This window comes from Drosophila teissieri, chromosome 2R (genome assembly GCF_016746235.2).
Source record: "Drosophila teissieri strain GT53w chromosome 2R, Prin_Dtei_1.1, whole genome shotgun sequence".
Taxonomy (NCBI): Eukaryota; Metazoa; Arthropoda; class Insecta; order Diptera; family Drosophilidae; genus Drosophila; species Drosophila teissieri.
This window is the reverse complement of record NC_053030.1, coordinates 20,412,908-20,431,669: the sequence shown is the minus strand read 5'-3', so window position 1 is coordinate 20,431,669 and position 18,762 is coordinate 20,412,908. Positions and strand designations below refer to the sequence as shown.

Here is an 18,762-nt window from a genome sequence, read left to right as displayed (position 1 = left end):
ATGCAGCTTTTCACACGAGTTATCCTGTTGGCCGTGACTGTCTTCAGCGTGAGTTCTATTACCAATCTTTAGTTAAATACCTAATGTCAAAAAAGTTGTGTCCTTTACAATTTGTCAGGGGAAGTACAAACAAACGCCATACTCAATAAGTTTATTTATTGTTTTGGCGACTATCTAGACAACTTTTTTTAATTCAACGATTGGGCGAATCAAATCAATTTAACTGGCGTGTGTCAGCTGTTATCAAAAGAACTTAAAAGTTGATACTGAAAAATAATCAAACTTCGATTGTACCACTCATATAGGCAGATATTAAGTGTTATATTTAAGAAATACGTATTTAAAGTTACGCAGATAGAGGCTGTGCCAGATTTGCTTTAAAGCATTAAACATTATTTCTTGATCTCAGGTCAGTGCCGTGCCGCGTTTGGCAGAGGACATTGGTCTGGAGCAGGTCCTGTTTCGCATGGTCCTGGGCGAGGCTGAGGGTCGAGGTCTGACCCCAGCTGCCCAGACTTGTGCCAACATCTACCTGAATACCACACAGAAGAACGGCGATAGCCTGGCCAATGCCACCAATGCCTGCGAGGAGGCAGCCAACCGCACCAACGTGGCCTACACCCAGACCAGCAACTCCACCATCAACCAGATCCGTCAGCAGCTGTTGACCCTGGAGCAGAACCTGCAACTGTGCCGCAACGAGACCGATTCCGCTCTTTTCCTCAACTGCACTGTGTCCACGGTGAGTGTGCTTGCATTATACACAAATGAATCAGCATGGCTGATGCCCACTCTCGCCATCAGTTCGACAAGAACCTCCAGCTGCTGGACACCTCCAACTCGCAGGCCTACCGAGCTCAGTCCCAGTTCGTGTCCAATGCCACTCAGGTGAACGCCGAGAAGTCGAACTGCATCAGCTCCGCTGTCAGCGAGGCCAAGGTCCAGTCCATCCAGGCGGCCAATGACTTCAACTCCTGCCTGGACAAGATTGCCGCCCAGCGTGAGGTGCACCAGCAGATGGAGCAGCAGCAGCAGGTGAAGCCCGCCCAGGCGCCCAAGGAGCAGGTGCCTCCGATGCCCCAGCTGATGTTCCAAGATCTGCCTTTGACCAACTAAGTGCTGAGAGAAATAATCAATAAACTGCTCAATTTCACAGAGATCAAGCCTTGAGAAGATTAGTGTGGGTTCTTCTGAATCTGTAAGTCAGCTAACAAACAAAGTAGAGAGCTTTAGTTTTATCAATTAAGACTCATTCGGCTGGTTGTTTATCGTATTACCTTACACTATCAGTTTGATTCGGTTTTTTCCTTGGAAGTGTCGCCGAAAAGTTTCCCTTGTTTTGAATGGCCTATCAGGCCATCAAGCCCTCTGAGAACAAACATCGTCGGAGTTTCCCGAACCCCTAAAACGGTTACTCACCCCGTTGAAACGACTTTCTGCCACTTCACACCCAGTTCCGCATTTGCTAGGCTTTATCGTGATGATGGCACTTTGGCCACTCATTGTTATCATCAATTAGAATGCTTAAGACTTATCACCTGCCCGTCCGACCGTTTTGCTGATTGCGGTGGGCCCCCGAACAATTATAGATAAATGCAATTTAAAAAGAGGCAGAATAAAAACAAAATATAAAAACACAAATGCGCGCCGCTTTAAATTGGTCACCTGCCAGCGAAGCCAACTCAGAAACGAACTGAACCGCCATGATGGAGGTTCCCTGCAAAATTTTAGCAGTTTGTCTGCTGCTCGTCGGCGCTCAGGTGAGAATGCCAAACCCACCGAGAGGTGGAGACGACACCCCAGGGTGTGGGCTTATATAATCCTCCAATGAATTCACCAGGCGTTCGCGGCCGTTGACGCAGCCAGGAGCTCCAAGGAGCTCACCTGGCAGTCCCTGTTCCTTGATGCTGTGAGTGGAAAGCTGCAGCAGCCGATGGCCCAAGAGCTCCTTGAATTCGAGGACTGCACTGCCCTCTACACTGTGGACAACATCGAGATCCTGCTGGTGGCTGGCTACAAGATTCGCCGCTGCGGCAACTTGGAGTCTAAGGATATTGAGAGATACTTGGAACGCCAGGATGCCGTCTACACGAAACGCAATTTCGAACGGGAGTTGGTCAACTGCGCACTTCGCGAATCGCACCATGACAACCGGCAATGCTACGTGGATACCGTGAGTTTTTATCTTCGATTTGTTAACTTTTTCCGTAGAACTGTGACTAAGACTATAGTTCCGAACAGGTTCTGAACCTATTCAGCTCCGTGCGTCCTTACCGCTACGATCGTCGCCGCCGCAATGCCTGCATTTACCGCGAAGTGGAGAAGGCAGTGATCAAGCTGAATGCAGCCTCCCTCTCTCTGGCCAATTGCATCGCCCAGAGTCAGCCACAACCACAGCCGCCCCAGAACAGCACCCTGCCACCACCGCCCCAAAACACCACAGCCGGCGGACCTGGATGGAACACCACTGCGTTCCCCAACACCAATACCACACCCAACTTCACCCTCACCACTGTCTCTCCGAACTGGAATACCACTGCCGATGGTCCTGAGTGGGGAAATAACTCTACTCAAGGTCCATGGTGGGGAAACAACTCAACTGAAGGTCCATGGTGGGGAAACAACTCTACTGAAGGTCCATGGTGGGGAAACAACTCTACTGAAGGTCCATGGTGGGGAAACAACTCTACTGAAGGTCCATGGTGGGGAAACAACACTACGGAAGGTCCATGGTGGGGCAATAACTCTACTCAAGGTCCATGGTGGGGAAACACCACTACTCAGGGTCCATGGTGGGGAAACAACTCGACGGAAGGTCCATGGTGGGGAAACAACTCAACTGAAGGTCCATGGTGGGGCAATAACTCTACTCAAGGTCCATGGTGGGGAAACACCACTACTCAGGGTCCATGGTGGGGAAACAACTCGACGGAAGGTCCATGGTGGGGAAACAACTCAACTGAAGGTCCATGGTGGGGCAATAACTCTACTCAAGGTCCATGGTGGGGAAACACCACTACTCAGGGTCCATGGTGGGGAAACAACTCAACTGAAGGTCCATGGTGGGGAAACAACTCAACTGAAGGTCCATGGTGGGGCAATAACTCTACTCAAGGTCCATGGTGGGGAAACACCACTACTCAGGGTCCATGGTGGGGAAACAACTCGACGGAAGGTCCATGGTGGGGCAATAACTCTACTCAAGGTCCATGGTGGGGAAACACCACTACTCAGGGTCCATGGTGGGGAAACAACTCGACGGAAGGTCCATGGTGGGGAAACAACTCAACTGAAGGTCCATGGTGGGGCAATAACTCTACTCAAGGTCCATGGTGGGGAAACAACTCAACTGAAGGTCCATGGTGGGGAAACAACTCCACTGAAGGTCCATGGTGGGGCAATAACTCTACTCAAGGTCCATGGTGGGGAAACAACTCAACTGAAGGTCCATGGTGGGGAAACAACTCCACCGAAGGTCCATGGTGGGGAAATAACTCTACTCAAGGTCCATGGTGGGGAAACAACTCCACCGAAGGTCCATGGTGGGGCAATAACTCCACTTCGGGACCCAACTGGAACAGCACCACCCTTGGCCCCAACTTCAACTCCACTCAAGGTCCATGGCTCGGCAACTCAACCCAGGGACCCCTGAACACGACCGAAGCTCCTTGGTGGAACAACACGACCGCCAGTTGGAACACTACAACCGTGGACAACCGCTCCACCACCGAGGGCAATTGGTTTGACCACCTGATGAACGAGATTGGATCCCTCTTCTAGAATCGAGAAGCCACGAAAAGCACACCCAAACTGTTGGGGGATATGGTCAGTGGAATAAGCTTTAGGCCAGCAAATAAATAAACTTATCAGCATTGAAAAGCTTTGCGATTATGCTCGATTGGCGGGCCAATCAATGCGGGCCGGGTTGATAAGTTGATAAGCCATGGCCTCCAATGGGAGGCGGTGGTGCCGCAAATTAAGCAGCGACCGCAGCCACCCACTGGGGTACGGACTGATTAAGATTTATTAGCCAACTGGGGGGACCACGTGTCGCAGACGGCTGGGCAAAATGATGGATTTCAGTGAGACGTCAGCAAAATATTGCCGATACTCCGGACGTGGCCTTGAGCATCCTTGGCAACCGCTTGGTGTGGATGGGTGACTCCACGAGCGAGAAACCCGCATGCATAACGAGCTCGGAAGCTCCATAATTAGTTAGGATCTAGCGATGGGGCCTTAGTAATGAGCTGTCTGCCTTTCTGAGTTGTGCTTCCCGGCTAAACCAATAAAATAATCATGGATTAAGTAAACGTTATTGGTGGAGCAGAAATCACAGAGGCACTCCTGCAAAAGGACTCGAGCAGCCGGCCAAAGGTTGAATAATTGCACATGGCTGACATTTGCATAACCTCCTCCTGTCTGGCAGTCAGCCTATAGACTTGGTGGTGCCGAAGAGGTGCCGAAGAGGTGGTGCATGGGTGGGGCAACGATGGTGGTGCTACTCTGTGCCTCGGCCACACAAAGGGAAACTGACCTAAACAATGGAGGTATGCGCAAAACTTTTAACCTCAGCGCCAGTAGATAAATCAACCTGGATCATCACCCACAGCATTCGTTGTCAGCACACACCTTCATTGTGTGTCCTGCGAAGGGTAAATCCCCGACAGATTCAAATGCACTGCCACAAAAAAGGGGGTAGTGTTAGCTCAAGTTCTAAATATAGTTTGTAAAGCTTTGGAAACAAGTTATTTGCTTCCTCTTACTAGTTTGCACATCAAAAATTCAAGATCTTAAGCTAAGCTCACACATTTTCTCGCGGTGCACTCTCTCACCATTTCATCGGTTTGCCGGAGCTGCCAGTAACATTTACGCCGCTGGAAGTGTGTGTGCTCAAACATTTTCCCACACTGACCTGGCCACTGCAGCTATAAATTGCAGCAGGACCTTTGCTCACCGCGTTTGTATGCGTGCGCTAGTGTTTGCCTGTGTGTGTGTGTGTGGGTCAATATTTTTTCATGTTAATTCAACTTGCATGGGTGCGGCACACGGGGCGAATGTGTGATGGTGATGAGGCAAGTCCTGGGATCCTGGAATGTAAATCAAGGCGGATGCCCACAACCGAATCCGCATCTCACTTTGGATCGCAATTACGCTTTAGCTTTAACTTTTGGCGCCGCATCGCGAAAAGTTTTAATGGAAGTGCTTGGATTTAAGCGATCAATTAACATTAATTGCCGAATGCAGGGCGAAACTTCATAAAAATTGTTGGCCGCCCTAGGTGATTAGATTAAAGACAAAGGATTGACCCTTTGAAAATCAAAAGTTTCCCACCGCCAGCATCCCAAGCATAACACTTAATCCAACGATGAACGTTACGATGTTCTACGCTAAATTGCCAATTAAGATTTTTAACGATACTGCCCGTGAAGACTGTGAAGATGGCAAACTTGAAATTAGTAAGTCATTTAAGTGCGACCCGAAAGGGCAGAAAAGAGCGAGCATCCTGTCGCGGAATCCTTAAAGAGCTGCCGCCAAAAGGTGCGACTGGGCGTGGCTGTGAGGGTGGCCAGTGTGGGAGACACAGCAGCTGACAGGCTGACGTTTGGGTAACTAATAGGCCTTATTTGCATGTTAATTGCTCTTGACTAAGTCAACACCAACAGGAGCAGCAGCAGCAGCAAAAGCAGCAACAGCAGCAACAGCAGCAACAACAGCAGCCGCATCAGCGAGGGTAAACGATGGCATAAAAGTATTATAATAACAGTAGCGCCATTTCCCAAGCAACAGGAATAATGAGCGGGCAAAATGGCTAAGGAAAAACGCACCCAGACTGCTGGTGGCCCAAAGGCAACTCACGGTTTGCATTATTTTCAGCAGAGCAGCAAAGCAGCAGAGACGCCGAAAAGTAGGCAACACCCGTCTAATGAACCCATTAAATTTACCAGCCCAATTAAATTATGCAGCCATTTTGTTTGTTTTTGTTTGGTTTTGTTTTGTTTTAGGCCACACCACACAAGCAGCACATTGTAACCCGACATTGATATCTCTGTGCTGATAAATCACTGGCGTCACATTCCCCAATGTTGGCCATAATTGTGTGTTGTACGTTTTGTAGCGCATGCAACATGCAGCGTTGCACACACTCGTATTTCACAGTCGGTCCGCAAACTATTTGCCTAATGACAACACATAAAGAAGCGTGCCACAAAATTTTCCAAAAACACAAATAAATAAATAGTTTTTCTTCATTCGCCGCTTGCGCTGCCATTTATTTTAATTTCATTTTTAGAATCTGCATATTGCAGCTCGCTGTGGTGCGTGGTTTTGCGGGTACGAGTGGACGAAAATGGAGGAAAAACGGATATAACAATTTCTCTAACTAACGCCATCAGCAGATAAACTAACAACTGAAACTTTGGCATACATGCGAAATTATGCAAAACTTCGGGCAAAGCCAAGTCAAAGCCGTGTATATTTTGCCAGAGGCGAAAATAAATATAATCAGCACAAATATTTGTCATTTTTGGATAAATACTTTTATATATTATGTAAGTGCTGAAGACAAATTTTTGCACAGCCAGTTGATTAATAATTAAACGGCAGTCAAGCGTTTAAACATAATGTTTACTATAAAAATAGAAAAAATATCTATAAATATTTGTTATATATTTTCATTGATTTTGGCCAAAATATACTAGTTAGTTTGGATACAATAAGCCAAATAAAAGCCTTAATGCTCTCGAATTTAATTACTCATTATGTTAATGCCGAGTCCCTTAATATGATTATATAAATTTGACAACTGAATGGAAACGCACTTGATTACAACAAATCAGAGGCGAAAAACAAAACAAATTAATTGGGCTGAAAATGCTAACCATTTTGTTAAATCGATCAAGTCGGTTCGCGGCCCATTTGCATGTCATACATATTTAACAAACGGAAAAACACTCGGCATTACTGAGTGCAACGGCAGTGGAAATTAGCATAATATCCACACGCAACATGCAACACGCGGGCTCTAATCAAAGAATTACCCTTCGTGCTCCCCAGCAATTTGCGCATAGTTATGAAAATGTACAATTTACCGCGAACACAGACAGTCGAAAAAACAAGTTAACGAAACTTGAAATTGAAGCATACCATTTGAGCCCCAATTTGTGGCACATGCAACACCAACACACAGCAATTGCCGGGCAGTAAAGTTTGTACGAGCAATCCCGCTATATCGACCTCAACACATCATATAAATAAACCATTAATTCTGAATGAAATGGAGAACCCTTTGCCACGTGCCCGAAGAAAAAGGAACTGAAATCACATGCAATAAAAATTGTAATTTGTATAGTAAATATGTGAGCGAGGTGTGAAAGCCATAAAATCGTGAAGATACTCGTATGCCACGTGCAACACCAGGTGACTGAGACCATTTGTGCAGTAAGTTACATACTTAGCGGAAGCTCAGGATGCTAACTATGAAATAGACATAGTCAGGAGGTTTATCCTTATCTTTTACCGCAGGCCATGCCCATAAATTCACAAGTGCGCCCATTAACGCTCGAGTCCTGGCCGAAGTCCTTAAAGCATAAAAGCCGCGTCCATAAATTTGCCAGCCTAATACAATGTCGCCTCGGCCAGCGAGCATAATGGCCTAAGTAAGCGGTTAACACTTGCGGAATGAGGGAAAATTCCCGGAGAAAAGCCAAGGGAAAGCCCCAGCCCCAGACAATGGCTTTTACTCGACCTCAGCCGCAAACTGCGGAAGACTCCATTAAATTGTCAATTGTAGAGAGGCAGCCGTGAAATGAAATTGAAACGAAAAAGTGTAAGAAAAAAACCTATACTATATATATAGTGGGTATATATATCTGCATATCAGGCTGCTACGTAATTGAACTCTACAATTGTTGAATTTACTGCAATTTTATGGTCTTCTGTGGACGCAAATTGTGCGCTCGCTGATTGAAATAAATTGAAGCTTAATGCCCGCGAATATTGAAAAAAAGTTTTCTCGATTTAATGGCCTTCTGATTGAATTACGTATACGCCGTGTGGGCCAGCAGCCGTCCGCATTTATCATAAAACTGGTTACCCCGGCCATAATTACGGCTATACAGCCGGCAGCTCCACATTCAATCAGTTGGAAAAGTGCACACCTAAACAATTGAACAACTGAACAATTGAACAATTGAGCAACGGAGCAACGGAGCAGCGGAGCCATTGAATGGCCATACAACTTCGTGTAAACAATTGTGCACATAAATTGGCGTGTTATGTTAGTTTTTGGGGGTAATCGCTTTTTGGTAATGCTTTGTTTTTCCCTATTTTTCCCTATTTTGCCACTTTTTCCCGCTACCATTCAGTTGCATGCCACACGAGAGACTGGCTATTTGAGAGTTGCCATGTGCATGCAGCTGAATGCATTTCCCGGCCAAGCGGAGTTATTTGGTTATTTTTTTCGGGCTGGCTCAGCGGAAACCATAATAGTCACATAATGATACAAATGCCACTAAAGAGGTCATTATGCGAGGCACGATTGAATTATGTTACATGGGCCAATGGTATTCAATTCACCATGTATGTGTACAAGGTCTAAAATAACTAATACGAACTTGACTTCTAGGATATTTTGCATAAATATTATATATGGCGCAATACAATAGTTTTGTCTGTTATGTTTTTCAACAACTGCTTGTTGCAATCAGCAAGATGCAATGCCAACACATTTGAAATAGGACACCAGTGAAAGGATAAACATTTATCTATACTTTCTTCATTTAGCACTCATCTTAATCTTGCATTACTTGTGGCATTTCGCAGCCTGCTCAACAATTTGTGGTGCTTTTTGTGGCAGCTGGAAAACCGCATTGCCTGCCACGTTCGCCTTTTGTTTTTTCTTGCTTTAATTAAAAATGTGCTCGCCTGCTTTTGCTTCTGCTTTTGTGCTGCTGCTGCAGTTGCTGCTTCTGCTGCTGCCGCTACTGGTGCTCGTAAAGCGAATGGCAGGCGACTTCCGACTGGGATTAAAATCAATGTCCTGTTCTCTGTCGCTCTCTGACTTCAACCCCAACACCCAACACCCACCCCCAGTCGTCCTGTCAAGGCTGACGGGCTGAAGGACTGAAGGCCGTTGGCTGAGGTTGAGGCTGAGGCTGCTGCGAGGCTGCAACACTGAGAAGGAGACAATAAATTTCATATTGCCATAGGACATAAAAGGGCGTGTATAATATGCAAACACAATCAACGCGTCAGGACAGTTGCAGGCAGGCAGGGGGAGGGGTGGCGAAAGGGGTCGCCATGAAAGGATCTCCCACGCCCACCCCCGCCCCCGCACGCATTCACATAACAATTCAAGTGAAGCACACATACGCAAATAAATGTAAGCTAAACTTTGAAGTGCCAGGCAGGCACATATTGCATATGTAATAGTTTGAGTGTGCGTGTGTGTGTGTCTTGCGTAAGTGTGTGTGTGTGTGTGTGCATAAAGCAAAGCAATATAAAAGGAAATAAACCGGCGACAGCACTGCCAGCTTCAGAAACTAAACGAAAAAATAAGAGAGAAAGGAAATATGGAAAAATGGATGGCGGAGAGCAGGGAAATATAAAAAGAAAGCCAAAGGAAGAAAAATATGAAGAGCAGAAAAGTTTTTTATGTGGAGACGTGCAGAAATTTTTAATTTGCGGTTTGCCAGAGCTGAATCCAAAGCTGAAACTAAAGCGTGGAGCCACATAGCCACATAGCCATAGCAATAGCAATAGCTCTGCGGATGTCAGGCGAGCACGCCGCTTATTATGATTTACATATTTTCTATGCGGCTCCGGCAGAGGCCCAAAGTTTGCCAACAGTTGGACATCCCGAGGCGCAGACAGAGCACATTTTGTAATTAAAGTTCACGAGGGCAACATGGCATTCAGCATCTACATTCGATGGCAAACCCGACGGCCCCGACCCCTGCCTTCCACTCGCATTGTTGCTCGCTAGCCATTTTTATTGCATACACCCAGGCGCGCCAAGGAGCAGCCAGGATGAGTTGGGTTGGATGGCAGCAGCCCAAGGACCTCAGCTGCAAACGAGTTAAGTGCGCTCTAAAATATGTACGCACACTGATAGAAAATATTTCCCAATTTACTGGGCTTTAATTGTACCCATATTGCAAAGCTTTTGAGCCTTTCTCCAAATGAAAAGAGTTTAGTGATATTAATTAACAGAAGAAATGATTATTTACTTGTACTGGTAATTGATTTTTCTCAGTGAATTTTGCAAATGCGTTGACGTGCATACTTCAGACGCAGCTGCAGGAGCATCGCCAGGAATACCGGGGAAGCGTAGCGCCAAAGGAGTCTGGGCCATAACGCACCCAACAATGCGAAGTCCGCTTCCTGATCTGTTACGTACCCCATACACTCATCCTGCCCCTTATTTTTGCCCCGCGGCGTCTGTCATTTGCATATTTAAATTGCAGCCAAGCAGATTGTCATCAGCGCGTTTAAAACGTTGATAAATGTGTGCCATAATTTTGCGTTGCACGCACTCACTCAAGCTCACACACACACACGTATAACACACACACACTTGCAAGGAACAGCATTTTAAATGCTCAACACGGCGTATGAGTAACTTGCGGCTGCTGCAACGACTGCCACTGGCGCACAAGCATCTTATGATTAATAAAGTTTTTCGATTTATTTCCGACACGCTTTCATCCGGCTCGCTTAGCAAAAGAGTTTAATCAGCTGACGGCGGTGCGGCAAAGATATGCGAGTGCTACAAAACGTGGCATATGCGAGATTAAATCAAGTGAGCCACAAAACGCTGCAAGCTTATCAGCAAAATTAATCGGTAATTCATGTTTATTTAACAATTATCTGCCACTTAATATGCTCAGGAAATGCATTTATTATTTGCCAGCCATGCTGAATTTAATATGAGCAAATGACGACTTCATAAGTTCAAATATATATACACTTCCCAGAATTTAGATATATATTTTCCTTGCAAACACAGGCAGTTAAAATGCTGCCGCTGACCACTTTTGCAACTCATTCATCTCCCTCTAATAGAGTCTCAATGTGTTTGGCTTGGTCAGGTGAGTGTAGTTTGTGCCCGGCCACTGCCGGCAACTACCGAGCACACTAAGTTATGGTTTATTGTCCTCCCAGCTCGAAGGAGCCACAACTTCGCAGAGCTCGCCGGGAGCAAACAGCGCTGGAGCCTCGGCAAACAGGACTCCGCTCGTGGAGCTGGGGGAGCAAACATGGCAGCCAGTGCAGCATGAGTAGCAATTGGCAAACACACATCCACAAACACGCCCATGAAACTCATACGCCCCCCTTCTGGACGCAGCCCATGCTGCATGCCCCTGCTCCATGCCCCATCCCTTGCTCCATGTCCCAAACCCCTGCCCGTGCTCCATGTCCCATGCCCCTGCTCCATCATTCACAATTTGTTTCAATTTTAAATGCGTCGTCGTTGAAACCACCCATTTAACCACCCAACGCCCACAGCAATGGGCGTGGCTGGTGGCCGACGTACGTGTAGTTTTGGCGGGCACTGTGTGGGTGCCCTTGGCTGGTTGTGCATTTCAGTTTCAGTTTGAGTTTCATTTTGAGCGCGCTCTCAAAAATTATCACAGAGAATGTTTCAGCGCCGCTGTCGAGTGCGAAAAGGTTGGCCCCGCACTTAAGCAATGTCAACAGCAGCGCAGGCTTCACTGTACAAAAAGTATCTAAAATATTAAGCAGGAATGACAACGTAGCGAAAGAAAAAAGGGGCACAAATATATTCTATCAAAGTTATTAATTATAATACTTTCAACACCTTTTTTCCCTTTTACTTATATGTAAATACTTGTATTTGGGTAAAACCTATGATTCTGAGTATTTTAATTTAGAAATACAGTCAAAGGATGTTTGAAATGGGTATCCCTAGTGAAATGCCCTGCCTTGTGAGGTTGTACCTCCTAATAGCCCGGCGAAATGAGGAAGAACATTTTTAAATTTCCATTTGATGTGGCTTTGCCTCAGTGTTTTTCCCCCCCCCCCCCCCGCCTTGCCACATTTCCCCCGCCGTTACGACTGCCAGCGGAAGGAAGCAAGAAATAGCTGGAGCAGAAGCTGCCGTCGCGCTGAGACGATTCGTTGCGTTGTCGCCGGGCATAAGCGTATTTGCTGAAAACGTAACGCTTGTTAGGACAGATAAGAGCGCACAGGATATATCCACTCGAGGCGGCCGCACAGGACACGGACACGGAGTGCTGCGAAGTAACCGGAATACAGGACCCAGTGTCGCAGTGGCAGTGGCAGTGGCAGCAGGAGTGGGAGTAGGAGTAGCAGTGGCAGGACTCGAGTGGGAGTGGTGCGGCCATGATAAATGACATGTTTCATTTGACATTTTAACAAAGTGTTGAATTTTTGCTGCTTACTGCCAGCTCGTTGGCGAAACATGAAAAAGTGATGTGAGCATGGTGTGGTGGAGAGGGGGAGGGGAGGGGGATCTTGGCACGTTTTTCCAACGTACTTGTTTTCCCTGCTTGGCATTACTTTTTTCCCTGCCCGTTTCGCGCGAATTGTTTGGAAGTGTTAAATAAACCCAACCGCCAAGAAGCCACCGCCCACGAAAATATACACAGCAGAGATATGTACATATGTACATATGATATGTACAAACATACGAGCGTTGTACATATGTATGTACCCCATGGCAACAGTATAATTTTTCAATCATGTTCAAGTGCTCTGGGTGGAACTGAGAACAGTGAGTGCTGTAAGTACTTTTCCCCTCGAAGTTCGCATTGATCTGGCAAGCGTCAAACAATTTGGAAAACAATTCTTTTTACAGCCAGCGGATTGCGAATGACATATGCGATTGCTTTGGTTAAATTTTAATCGAATGGGTTGTGTTTTCACTTCGCCTCGCAATCGAGCGATTTTCCGTGTCTTTGTGGCTTCGGAAGTTAATGGTTTTTTGTATTTAACAGTTAAAAGTGAAAAGTAAATTATTCATACCACCTTAAGTGAAGTTCCGCTGTGGATCAATCTAATAAAATTTATCATTTTCTGACAGCGGTCTTCAACGGTTTCCTATATTAATGTTTAATTGCCATAAAAGAGTCAACAAAGAGTCATGAAAAGGTTTGGAGTATTGCGCCAAATGAAATTCGCACAGTTCCACATTTCGTGTGTCCTGTTGCGTTTTTTGTCGGCAGAGTTGCACAAAAAAAACATGCTGCAAATCCTGCTGTGAAAAACTGCCACCCAACACCTTTTCCGATGTGGGGGGTGGCCCATTTAATGCACTTCAAATTGACAAGTAAAACCGCAAACATTTGCTGACCCGCAAAAGGGGGAAAACGACTAAAAGGAAAATGCGCGGCAATGTGAAAAACGATCGTACCAATAAACCAGAAAAAAGAAGTGCTCATAAAGGGAACTGAAAATAACACATATACTATACATATGTATATCGCATAAAGAGGAGTCGCTACAGTTAAACTGTGCCAATACACACATGCACACACACACACATGCATTTGCATATAAATGTGTGGCGTGGCATGCAGCAAAAGCACCCAAAGAGGCGCCCCAAACAAAGGGCACAAAATATTTTTAAAATGGCCAAACAAAAAAGTGCAAACATTTAAGCGCACGGGGCACAAACTGAAGTGAAAGGCGGCGCAGCAGCGAAACAGCGAAGTTGAAATGCTGAAATGCTGCCAACTCACTAAAACGCTGAATGATGGGTATGAAAAAATGAAAAATAGGGCGGTCACGCACGCACAAGGGCGTGGCAGTCTGCGCCAGTGTCTGAAACAAAGCCAAGCCATAAAAATAAATATAAATTTAACAATTTTTCTTCTGCCCAAACCATTTATGTGTGTCCGTCCGTTGGCAGCGCATCATGCAGAGAAAAAAAATATTAGTATAAAGTGATAAAATTGTATGGATTCTATGGAATCATAAGCATGGACTTCTGATGAAAATACTAATATAAATATATTTAATTAGGCTTAAAAGTGTGTATGTTAAAAATGAACTCTAGACATTTTAGTAGAGTATCTTGATGATGTAGCTTGCCCAACTTTTTGTGCAGTGCAGCTGCTGACACTAGCCAACTGTCCGCAGCAGGGACACTTTGTTTTCGCTTTCTTTGGTTTTATTTGGGTGTGTGGCAAGTGTGTGTGCTGTGTGTGTGTTTGTTGTGTGGGCGGTGGGGTGTTTGAGGTCAGAGCCCAGCGCTCACCTGGACGCCTTTTTAGCGGTTGACAATGGTCCGTCGCGTCGGCCTGCGTTTTTATGAATTATTTCGTAATAAATTTTCGAAAACTGTTTTTTCGCTTATGCAGCGTGGGGTGTCACACACACACACAGAGAAAGACAACCACACACACACTATAACAAAATTTAACGCCCCATTGAGTGCGTTGAAAGTTTTGGCGGAGGTGGGCGTGGTGTGTGTGTGTCTGCGGTTTTTTTGTACGCACAAGAGAAAAGAAATCCAGCCGGGGCTGCAAAACACAAATATTTAAATTTAATTAACTTTATTTACCCGAGAGCCTGGCTGCGGCAGGCCGAGCTATTAAATTACAGCTGGCTGGTACAAAATGCTGGGATGGTAGAAAAAGTGTGTGGGAAGTGTGTTTATCCAACAACTTTGCGTCAATCAAATCGAAGGCATCGTAAAAATGGATAGAAGACTAAATCTCTGGCAAACCACTTCCGGCGGAAGTGCGATTTTAGTTCCCTCACCACCACCACCACCACCAGCACTTTTTACGATCTGCAGCTGCTAATTTAGCGCAGTTGGGTCGCTTGGCCGAATTAGCATTAAAATAAAAATGCGAACTCTGTTAAACAAATAGGCCCAAAGGGATCCGGCCATGGATAAGTTATCCCTTTTGTCATAAATGTGCGTTTCCTAGACATTTCCAAATTGTAATACATCCGCTCAAATACAAACAGAATGAAAGAATGAAGGGGAAAAACGGAAAAGCGAGCCGCATATGCGGGGCATTTGTTTAACTGAAAACTGTAGCCGGAACGGAAACGGAAATATATGCTGTCAGCATTTTATTTGTTTGTGAGTGCGTGATTTTTATGCTTCTCTGGCCAGGGCAAACAGGCCGCTGGGCCCCGTTGGCTAAAAGGGCTGCAAAATAATAAAAGAAAACGGCCAAGGCACGAACGGCACAAGCGACTTAGCAAAATGCGGTGGGTCTTCGTCTCCCAGGACTAGAAAGGGGGCCAAAAGGACACGGGGGGTAGGGTAACCAAAGGGGGAGGTACTACCATACTGCCATACAATAGCCATGGCCTAAAGCATCACTTTGTTAGCCGCCATTTGTGGAAATTGTTTATGCGAGTAGTTTTGCTGCTGCTGGCGCCCAATGAGCAAAAGTCCTGGGCCCTGCCAATCTAAAGTACACGGAAAGAAAAGTTAGTGTTAATACTAAAATCCATATAGAGAGAGCTTAAGTAAATTTTGGTGCATACTTTTAGACTGTTATTAGAGCAGGCTACTTACCTTGAAGTACTTTGGCTCAAAATACCCCCGTTTTGCTCAGTGTCTCCAAGGCCATTCCCCTTTTCAGTGTCCCACCGCCAGCTGCTGAATTTTCAAGCCTGGCAATCAGCAATGCAAATGCGCCTGCAATAGATCCATCCCCGCAATTAAAGTAACACCCCGACATTCGAGCTGTTGCAAAAGCTAATAAATGCTCATACGCCCTGTGGACCGGCGATGGCCTGAAGTGCGAAGTTTTTGCCTCGCAGCGGAGGCCCATTGTCGTGGGCCGTGTTGCATCCACATAAATAACTGCGACTTGGCCTGTGCCTGGTGTGTAGACAGCAGATAATGGTCAAGTTGCTGGCACAGAGGCAGTGGTAGAAATATTGTTTCCGCTTTTTGTTTTCATAAATTACACCGCATAAATTGCGCATTCAATCGTGTGTGTAAAAAGGCCAAGAATAAGAGGGTCTTTGGCTTTACGATGTTTTTATTTACTTGGGCCAGCCTCGTTTGCAGGGGGCCATGTTTGCTTTCATGTTTAACCCGCATCTACAATTCAATTGATTTTCAGTTTCTCGTGCTTTCACTTGCTTTTAGCCCCACCAAACAGACCAGCGGCAGTCATTTGTAGAGTGGCTCCGGCCGAGGTGTTTGGCCAATAAATTGCGCCCAGTGTGTGTGTGTGTGTGCCTTTTGTTATTGTTGCTAAATATGCGGCAGGTGGCAAAGTTTAATAATGAAACACATAAATTGCCAGAGGTTAGCACCTCGCCGAGAGCTCCACTCGATTCAACTGGGAGTTTTTATCCGTTGGCCGCCAGTCGGTAAATAACTTCAGGTGCTGGCTTGTGTGTGTTGCTGTTGGCCCAAGTAAATTAGCAGCTAGTTTATTATGGAGCGCTTGACCCTTTCCCAAAAGTTCTCAAACTTCCAGCAGCAGTCCAATTAAAATACTTTGTCCCCATGCTTGACTCATTCGAGTGGTCATCTGTGAATGGTTCGGTTCACTGGGCGCTGGGTCAATGGCAAATGCCCATCTAATCTGCATTTTGCCAACAAACATCCACCATGCATTTATTCATTAATGTTGTGGGCAAACAAACAAAGAAAGTCCCAACGAATTATAAACACATTTTTGGCTTCAAATCCAGTCTAGACGGTATAAATCAAGATGCGCCCAGAGGGACAGTTCGAAATGAATACATTACACGACACTAAGATGGATTTACGCACAATCAATCAAACACTCACATATACCTACTTGGTTCATAAGAGCCCTAGTGTGTCCGGGTGAGCTATTCACCTATTCAAATATTCATGCACCATTGGCCAGTTCTTTCATCCCTAATAAGCCCGTAAGTCAAGCGAGTGCCAATTCAAGTGCCATTGAGTCGCAATTATGGGTGCTCTTCAGTGTGTGCACATCCGTAATATCGAGAGTCCCATTACAGTTGCCAGTGCAGCGTTCAATTTTGATGGTTTCGCTTTCACACTCAATGCGAATCCCCACTTTCATCCGTTTTCATCCGTTTATGCATGTCCTGCCGTTGTGGCTGGCAGCTGCAAGGATAATACTTCCGCTCGATGTATTTGCATATCCATGCCCACACACACACACACATGTGCATTATTTGTTAATCAGCTTGTTTGCTTTAATGCTCTCGATGCTTTCACATTTGCTGCACCTAAGCAAAGCCAGCCATTGTTTGCTCTGTGCACAACTTATCTGCGGTTTTATGGAGTCCATTAAATCCCGAACGATGACCAGCAGTTGCACCTGCTGCGAATGCCACTTAAGCCCAGGTAAATGGAAGCGTCACGCTGGAGCAAATGATTTCTGTTTAAGTCCAATTATAATAAGCTAGTCAATTCTAAACCACATACGTATGGGAAATGGCTTAAATGACAGGTTTTTACAACACATGGCAAATATGAAATGAAAGGCATAACTGCTAACAAGATAGTTATTATATTAATTACACGCATTATAATATAATGAATCCTTTGCCATTGGTAAACATATTTGTGTAATATGGGGTATACTTTCAGCTCCGAACCTATTAGCATTGCTTGGCCTCCTTTGCTTCCTACATATTATCTACTTATATAAACTTGGCAGATATTTATGATCCTTTATTTATCACACTCAAAGGCAAACTTATGGCCAGAGAAATAGGCTTATTTAGGAGTACATTTTGTGGTCGAGTTGCTGCCTGCCTGGTTCCTTGACATTTATTGCTTTATCACTTGGAAATTCTGGCTCTCACTAATGTACGGCCATGTTGTCAGTGGTTCTGGCCATATTTTTGGTATGTTGGCCCAGGATATGGCTGCGTTAATAGGATAACAAATGTCGATTGTTGTTGATCGCGGTAATTTGTTTTGATTTCTGTGCGCGAGCCAAAGTTTCACCAAATCGAACTGCCAATGTCCCGCAAACACTCGTTACAATAATGGCTATATTTGCTTAAAGTAACTAACAAAAGACCGTCAGCATGTGTGCTCGCTCGACTTGGCCGCAAATCCGCTTGTTGTCATGCCATTTGCCGTTTTATCGACATCCGTAATGAAACAAACATAATAAATGGCACTGGGGTACATACACTGACTTGGAGTTCGTTGGGGAATTGGCAGAAGTACGTACGCTACTAAGTAATACGCCAATGCATTAACGAATTAACGAGATTTATCCAGCATGATGTCGAAACCTCCATGGTCGATGATGGAATCGGATGCCACATGCTCCGCGCGGCTGGTAAGTTTAGTAATTACATGTCAGGTGCCTGCCAGCCGAGCTGGCTGGAGCAAACCCACTCTCGAAATTAATTTCCTTGGCCCACTAAAATCTAAACGATAATGCGAACAATTCGATAAGCTTGGTTGGGCGTCGCTTGGGCGTGGCAAATCCGATTTTAAGCCGGGAATCCCCGTTTCAAGTGCGATGCCATGATTAAACCCACACCCCTCATCCACTCATCCACTCCGCGGTCGCTCTCAATGTGTGTATTTAACCCGAGTGTAACGGAATTAAGCACACCCACTTGCATGACGCCGAACCTGGCGAACTGTAGGCCACCACCGCCACCCACTTCTAGCCCCCCTCATTTAAGCCCCTGAAGCAACAGGAAAAGCAGCTTCACTCGGAGAAAATATGCGGCGAGTTTGGCTCAACTCTATTAATTGTTAGATATGTAGAATGTTGATAATGATTATAAGTACAAACTGCATTTTATTCAAAGCTAGTGTAGTTTATTCAG

At 45.5% G+C, this 18,762-nt stretch overlaps 2 protein-coding genes across 3 annotated transcripts; both read left to right on the top strand.

Moving 5' to 3' along the window:
- Positions 1-1,116, top strand: LOC122614348. The gene is made up of 3 exons (XM_043788917.1): positions 1-48; positions 410-742; positions 805-1,116. The coding sequence occupies exons 1-3, from the start codon at positions 1-3 to the stop codon at positions 1,114-1,116; spliced, it is 693 nt and encodes a 230-aa protein (XP_043644852.1).
- Positions 1,117-1,630: 514 nt separating this feature from the next.
- LOC122613392 (bifunctional endo-1,4-beta-xylanase XylA) lies at positions 1,631-3,879 on the top strand. 2 transcript variants are annotated; one of them, XM_043787546.1, is made up of 4 exons: positions 1,631-1,760; positions 1,841-2,173; positions 2,242-2,605; positions 2,726-3,879. In XM_043787546.1, exons 1-4 carry the CDS (start codon positions 1,704-1,706, stop codon positions 3,778-3,780), a joined length of 1,809 nt encoding a protein of 602 aa, XP_043643481.1. In that variant the 5' UTR covers positions 1,631-1,703; the 3' UTR covers positions 3,781-3,879. The 2 variants fall into 2 exon arrangements, with proteins under 2 accessions (XP_043643481.1, XP_043643480.1); XM_043787545.1 differs by having other exon boundaries at positions 2,242-3,879.
- The last annotated feature ends 14,883 nt before the right edge of the window (positions 3,880-18,762 follow it).

Coding starts and splice junctions, on each gene's coding strand:
- LOC122614348 (XM_043788917.1), top strand. CDS start 1: ATGCAGCTTTTCACACGAGTTATCCTGTTGGCCGTGACTGTCTTCAGC. Junction 49..409: donor TGGCCGTGACTGTCTTCAGC/GTGAGTTCTATT, acceptor TCTTGATCTCAG/GTCAGTGCCGTGCCGCGTTT. Junction 743..804: donor TCAACTGCACTGTGTCCACG/GTGAGTGTGCTT, acceptor TCTCGCCATCAG/TTCGACAAGAACCTCCAGCT.
- LOC122613392 (XM_043787545.1), top strand. CDS start 1,704: ATGATGGAGGTTCCCTGCAAAATTTTAGCAGTTTGTCTGCTGCTCGTC. Junction 1,761..1,840: donor TGCTGCTCGTCGGCGCTCAG/GTGAGAATGCCA, acceptor TGAATTCACCAG/GCGTTCGCGGCCGTTGACGC. Junction 2,174..2,241: donor GGCAATGCTACGTGGATACC/GTGAGTTTTTAT, acceptor AGTTCCGAACAG/GTTCTGAACCTATTCAGCTC.